General features: G+C 37.0%; 1 protein-coding gene across 1 annotated transcript; it reads right to left on the bottom strand.

Annotated features, from left to right (window-relative positions):
• Positions 1 to 4,007: 4,007 nt before the first annotated feature.
• Positions 4,008 to 4,502, bottom strand: LOC140175151 (uncharacterized). Its single transcript, XM_072202082.1, has one exon. It carries the CDS (start codon positions 4,500 to 4,502, stop codon positions 4,008 to 4,010), a length of 495 nt encoding a protein of 164 aa, XP_072058183.1.
• Positions 4,503 to 7,663: the final 3,161 nt, after the last annotated feature.

Genomic DNA, 7,663 nt, shown 5'->3' with positions numbered 1-7,663 from the left:
ACCGTCAGTTGTCCAAACTCGAACAATCCCCGGCAACGGTGCCAAAAACTTGATAGGCAAAATTGTGATTTTTTATAATGGCATTCATGTTCGTTCTTTCCCTGGTAATGGCGCCAAAAACTTGGTGCATGATACCATGGTCCAAACATAACTTCACAACTTCGCACAACTAACCAGCAAGTGCACTGGGTCGTCCAAGTAATAAACCTTACGTGAGTAAGGGTCGATCCCACAGAGATTGTTGGTATGAAGCAAGCTATAGTCATCTTGTAAATCTCAGTTAGGCAGATAATAAATGGTTATATTGGTTTTTGAAAATAACAATAAATAAAACATAAAATAAAGATAGAAATACTTATGTAGATCATCGATGGGAATTTTAGATAGGCGTATGAAGATGTTGTGCTCCTTCTGAATCTCTGCTTTCCTACTGCCTTCATCCAATCCTTCTTACTCCTTTCCATGGCAAGCTGTATGTAGGGCATCACCGTTGTCAATGGCTACATCACATCCTCTCAGTGAAAAAGGTCCAAATGCTCTATCACGGCACGACTAATCATCTGTCGGTTCTCGATCATGTCGGAATAGAATCCATTGATTCTTTTGCATTTGTCATCACGCCCAACAATCGCAAGTTTGAAGCTCGTCACAGTTATTCGATCCCTGAATCCTACTCGGAATACCACTGACAAAGTTTAGACTTTCCGGATTCTCATGAATGCCGCCATCAATTATAGCTTACACCACGAAGATTCTGATTGAGGAATCCAAGAGATATGCGCCCGGTCTAAGGTAGAACGGAAGTGGTTGTCAGTCACGCGTTTATAGGTGAGAATGATGATGAGTGTCACGGATCATCACATTCATCATGGTGAAGTGCAACGAATATCTTAGAAAAGGAATTAACTGAAGTGAATAGAAAATAGTAGTAATTGCATTGAAACTCGAGGTACAGCAGAGCTCCACACCCTTAATCTATGTTGTGTAGAAACTCCACCGTTGAAAATACATAAGTGATGAAGGTCCAGCCATGGTCGAATGGCCAGCCCCCAAAACGTGATCACAGGATCAAAATACAATCCAGGATGTCTAATACAATAATAAAATGTCCTATTTATACTAGACTAATTACTAGGGTTTACAAAAATAGGTAATTAATGAATAAATCCACTTCCGGGGCCCACTTGGTGTGTGCTTGGGCTGAACTTGAGTTTTACACGTGCAGAGGCTTCGTTTGGAGTTGAACGCCAAGTTGTAACATGTTTTTGGCGTTCAACTCTGGTTCGTGACGTGTTTCTGGCGTTTGACTCCAGAATGCATCATGGAACTAGCGTTGAGCACCAGTTTACGTCATTTAATCTCAAATAAAGCATGGACTATTATATATTGATGGAAAGCTCTGAATGTCTACTTTCTAACGCCGTTGAGAGCACGCAATTTGGAGTTTTGTAGCTCCAGAAAATCCATTTCGAGTGCAGGGAGGTTAGAATCCAACAACATCAGCAGTCCTTTGTCAGCCTTTTATTAGAGTTTTGCTCAGGTCCCTCAATTTCAGCTAGAAATTACCTGAAATTAAAGAAAAACACACAAACTCATAGTAAAGTCTAGAAATGTGAATTTAGCATAAAAACTAATGAAAACATCCCTAAAAGTAGCTAGATCCTACTAAAAACTACCTAAAAATAATGCCAAAAAGCGTATAAATTATCCGCACATCAGTGAGAAATCTCAAATTTCATTCCACTTTGTTTTGATGAATTTGAAGAGAATTTTGAGACGAATGCATGGTCACTAACGGCTTGTCAATTGGAGTTGCGAATTAAGAGATATGTGGAATTAAAATTTGGAAGAGGTTAGGGTTCTTGATTGCTCCCTTCTCCCCAAGCTTCAGCGTGTTTTCAGTTCATGACAGTAAAGAAAAGGCAGATTTGGCTTTATATATAGTGGGCCTTGGACTCGGTTTGAGTCCGGTCCAACCGGTTTGGCCAGTTCGCCCTTTTTGGACCAAAATATTTTCAATTTGTGTCTAAATTCGTATTTTTTAAATATTTTTGCTACTTCAAAGTATAAAATTTAATTTTTTAATTTCTTTGAATAATAATTAATTTATTAGTTAATTATTTATTAATTACCCAGGTTTTACATCCTCCCCCTAATAAAAATTTTTGCCCTCGAAAATTTTAGTTACTAAAGAAAATAGATGGAAGCACTCTCCTTGGCCTCAATTCCTAGTTTGGTTCTAAGTTCGATACTACGTCTAACATTTCCGGTCCTAAGCTTTCTGCCACGCTTTAAAAGCGTGCCAAAAGTGCAAAAAAGCATGCCGATAGCTTTTCACCATGCTTTTTGAGCTTTTGGCACGCTTTTGAAAGGGTCACATCTGCCAGCGTGCCGGTTGCTCTATCACCACGCTTTTGTGGATCTATCTGCACACTTTTTTTATTGGCACGCTTTCATCTCTTGCCACGTTTAAAAGGCGTGGCCATAGGTCTTAACCAATAAGTACGCTTAAAAAGCGTACCGAAAAGTGCGCATATCGCCACACTTTTAAAACGTTTCAGAATGTTTGTTTTGGGTACTCTTTAAAAACGTGCCGATAGGAAAAGATATGACTACACTTTTTAAAGCGTGGTGATAACCATTTATACGGCCACACTTTAAAAGCGTGGTAATAGCTTTATAAAATTTTAAAAAAATCCTTTTTCTTATTTTTACCTGCAAAATATAAATTTTCAATCCTTTTTTTATTACCAAACCTACAAATATAGTATGCAACTTTTAGTACAACATAAATCAAACAATAATTAGTGACATAATTTTTGCGATAATTGTTTTATACATTAAAAAACTAATACTTAAATACAAAATAAATCTCGAGTTCGAATTCCAAAACTAAAAATTGAAAAAATACAGAAACAAGACAAGCTAAAATTCTATTTCCTATGCTGTTCCTCCTTCCTCTAGCCCTCTTAAACTTCTTTCCCTTAGATCATATATAATTGTTTCTGGAAGATTTGTAAACTTTTTTACCTACAAAAGATAATTCCTTGAGCTAAACGTTAGTGGTACTACACTGAAGTGCAAATTGTAATGTAATATTCTAGAGCAACAGTCACAAGAATAGTAAAACCAGGAATTGTTGAGTTGTTTACTTGTTGCAAGCTGGAGGTGCCATATCCACTGTAAGATGACATGAATTGAACCAGTGACTAATTTTCACGGTCCAAGGCATTTGTGAGAAGTTCTAAGTAGCTAGGGGAAGGAATAAGGAAGAACTCATTACGATAATAAAGCATTAAATAAACTATCAACAGAAAAAATTCACCTAGCATCCTTTGGTAACAAGTATTACAGGACTCTGGTTTCCATTAACTACATTCTGCATGAAGTTTAACGAGGTACGATGCCAAAGCCTGAAATATGAAAAAATAACTAAGGAATTCTAGCAACTAAAAGTGAACATATACAAGTAAGCTAGATACATAAACTTGATTGCCTTGACTAATAAGCCAACTTATGTCCAAGGAAACAAAAAACAAAAATTAAGAAAATAAGCCAATTTTTAAAATATAAGCTCAGTCTCATTACAATTAGCAGCAAGGTTTTCAACTTCAGCCAGAATCCTACAAAACCATTCAATCGTACTGCATAAATATAAGCTCAGTCTCATTAATTACGAGTATATTTTTCAACACAAGCTCCTGAGCTAATGAGCATTCACTTAAACAAGGAGAGAACAGAGATATAGTTCTTTGTTCATCTCTTAATGCATGCATATATACATTCATTTTCTACTTGAAACCAATTCTGAAACAAGAAAGATAATCATTCCCATTCAATAAAGTGAATTTAATTGCCAAGCATACTAGAGAGCAATTTAACATCAGAAAAAAAGGGATCAACCAGTATACTTCAAATAATAAATTTATTAAAAGCAGTTCATAAACTAATATGACCAAAAGGATATATATCAAGTTTGAAAAAAAGTGTTAAGAGGATAAATAACATCATTCACAATTATAAGAGTTCAGTGTCTTGTCGACATTCAAAGTTTTCAACTTAGGATTATACATCCTGAAATCAACATGCAGCTGTTCGACATAGAGGTTCGAATCTACCTTAATGACTTCAAGCTTACCATCCTTTGTCCAAAGAAGCACACTTTGATGCATAGTAGAAGGTACAGCCCCTACACTGTGGATCCAGTCTCGCCCCAACAAAGCATTATAACTTACTTTCGATGGAACCACCAGGAACACAGTATTTTGTTCGGATGATCCAACTTTTACAGTCAGAGTAACCAGCCCTTTTGCTGGAGTCGAAGCCCCACTAAAGTCTGTCACAGTAATATTTGTGGGGACCAAATCATCAGGATGCTTTCCCACCTTCATTAACATCCTCTCGGGTAAAAGACTGATTGCTGCCCCACCATTGATCAAGACTTTGTTTACTTTGATCCCACTCAAAGTGGTGGTTATATGTAGTGGGCGGAGATCAGACATTTATTTTTCAGTAGGTCGAAGAAAATACCCCGGCTCATCTTCAATTCGGATGAAAGAAAAAGCTTCCTCATCCTCCATATCATAATCTTCTTCTGGGTCACCTTCGTATTCTCCCAGATACTCAGTTGGAATGATCGAAATTGTTCTAATCATATCATCATCTGCTTCTGGAACTCCTGACAGTTCCGAATCCATTGAACACCTATAGCCTGAGATCGGCTCAAAGGTGCAACCATATTTTGCTGAGGGGTCTTAAAGCTTTAACCCTCAACACGCTGAATCAGTTGCCTCTGGCATGCATGCTCTTCTCTATGAGCCAATTCTTTCTTCATTCTCTCCTTTTCGAAAATCGCTGTGGCTTCAGCACCAAAAACAGCATTACACCGTGGACACAGAGATACATCCCGATCTTTAATCTTTTGTTGAACTAAGAAATCCAAAAAACCATCTCCCGCTCGGAGATACACCGACTGAACTTGTGACTCGAAATCGTCAAGAGCCACGTCAAAGTCATAAGACATTCCAACCATGTTCACTCCAAAACATGGTTCGATGAAACTAGCCTCAGCATCGAAGGGATCAACATCAACCTTCATTTCCTTCTTGCCATCATCAAAATTCAACCGCCCTCCATAATAGCTTCCTGAATTAAGTCCCTGAAATGAACACAACTGTTAGTCGAATGACTAGTTGCTTGGTAAAACTTACAATAAGGTTTCTCTTTTAAATCTTTCACCGAAAGTAAAGTTCTACCCTCAGGCAGGATTAATTATTTATCTTTAAGCAACACATCAAAAATCTGATCAGATTTTGAAATACCAAATCTATACTTTTTCCCACTTTTCAGTTTTGATTCATTCTACTTTTCATTACTAGGGAGCTTTCTAAGTAAGGAACAAACATATGGAGGGCCCTTTTTAAGTTCGTCCAAATCGACCTCTATTTTGAAATCGAGTTCCTCCTCTGAGGACTCCATAGTCACGTAAGCAGCTTTTTCTTTTCGAGTAGAAGGTTTACTCTTTGATCTTTGCTCACTCCTATATTTTTCTTTCTCCTTTTTCATGAGTTCGGTCTGACGAACCTTTTCAGCCAGATGGCTAAATCAGGGATATGCATATTTAGCATCTTTCTGCACATATAAAATCCTGGCCCATAGTTGCTATTTTCACCACTTCGCTCTCAGGTAATGAAACATAGCATCTTCTTCTAGCGTTCTTAAAACGTATCATATAATCATCAATGATTTCACCATCTTCACGTTTCAGAGCCACTAAATCAGTAACTGCTACATTCATTTTCCTTCGATAAAAATGAGCATGAAAAGCATTTTTCAACTGATTCCATGTTGTTATCGAATTTAGTCTAAGATTTGAAAACCAAGTAAATGCATTCTTCTTTAACGAAGAAGGAAAAAACTTCATTTTCAAATTTTCATCGTTGGCTAAATTTCCAATCTCAACCAAATATCGAGCGACATATTCAGTGGTTGATTCTCCAACTTCCCCAGCAAACTTTGTGATTATCTTTAGATTTTTCACTCCTTTCGGCACTTCAGCCATTTGAACAACTTGAGGAAAAGTAGACACAAAATGGGGTCGATTCATGAAACCCACATTCAGACCAACTCGATTAAGAACTTCTTCCACAATTCTGGTGACTTGATAACGTTCACCGCCATGATTAGCACATAATTTGGCTAGAAATTCATCAGCATTTTGACACCGGAGAATTACATGAGGATTTTCTAGATCAAAAACATTATTTTTATTTTGAAATATATTTTCGAATCCTTCATTATTTCTCCTGGCATTATGCCTTTCACCTTCTTCATAATCTACAATTCGAGCAATTCGTTCGACTTATCTGGCAAGACATTCAAATTTTGATTCGTTATCAGCCATCGTAGGGTTCAGAATTGTGGTCATTTGTTGAGTCAAAAAATTTACTAAGTCATTATGACTTTCCTCTACTTGTTGTCGATATATTGCCATCGAATTAGTATCATTCGAAGTAGAGCCCACATTATAATCACGAGAATACTCAGAATATTGTTGTGGGTTTTGAGAATTATTTCCTCCATTTACACTCCCAAATCGGATAGGAGGAACAAAACTACCCACCGGTGGGGTATGCTTGGGAGGAAGGCTATAAGGAGGCCAACCAGCAGTTAATGGAGGTTGGAACAGTGGCAAAGTACCACGTGGACGAATATTACGTCCAACAATCCTAGTTTGAACAGTTGTAACTGCTATACTCTCACTTCCAATTGCACCTTCCGAACGTGAAGTCTCGTCCACTTGTTGCACAATTACTGGTAAGATATCATTGGTAGAGGAAGCGCCATTCACATTTGACACTTCATCAGCCATGTGAATGATTTTTCCACTTTTCAATCACATACACCAAATGATATAAAAACTTTTTGACACACTTCAATTTTAAAACTGTCCCACCGGACGTGCCAATTTGTTTTGTCAATTTTTAGCATATCGATGGTGGTTCGATTCTAATGGTTTGGGAGCAAAACCAACTCCTCTTTTGTAGGTACCAGTTTTCTATAAGTGCATCAAAGTGTCTATGATTAGATGGGTATCAAAATAACAAGTAAATAAAAGTTTGTAAAAAATATAAAAGATGTTTAAAACAAGCAATTTGAAAAAGAAATTAGACTGAAATCGAAATGTTTGCGTTGAAATTAAATGAAAACAGTAAAGATTCCTTCAAATGGATCAAACAGCTTTTGACATGAAAATTAAAGGTACTGGAATGTAAATTGAACATTGAAATTAAAGATGCTTAAAAGATAAATTTACTTGAAAAGTAGAGTTTACAGAAAGATAAATTGGAAAGGTAAAAACATGGAAGGAGCCCTACAGAAAAGAAACTCGATTGTAGAGTCAGAAATTCATAGGGGATGTGAGTGTGCTTGAGTATTTTCTGAATTGAAGTTCCAACCTTTATTCCCTAAGACTTTCTAATATTTATAGTCTTTCTCTGTAACTGATAATTAATTGCACAGTGCAATCTGGTATGCACACTCCCTGGTTACCGTTCCCACTTCTTTACCAATAAACGTTAACCAAAATTTCCTCACGTGGTGAAAGCCTTCAATTCCTCTACTTGTGTAACCGTCTGATTTACCATTTACACCACCGTTTGGT

The sequence above is a fragment of the Arachis hypogaea genome, chromosome 9 (genome assembly GCF_003086295.3).
Source record: "Arachis hypogaea cultivar Tifrunner chromosome 9, arahy.Tifrunner.gnm2.J5K5, whole genome shotgun sequence".
In the NCBI taxonomy this organism is placed as follows: Eukaryota; Viridiplantae; Streptophyta; class Magnoliopsida; order Fabales; family Fabaceae; genus Arachis; species Arachis hypogaea.
This window is presented reverse-complemented; position numbering and strand designations above follow the sequence as displayed.

What these genes read in the sequence shown, in the direction of transcription:
- LOC140175151 (XM_072202082.1), bottom strand. Translation starts at nt 4,502, where the DNA reads ATGTCTGATCTCCGCCCACTACATATAACCACCACTTTGAGTGGGATC.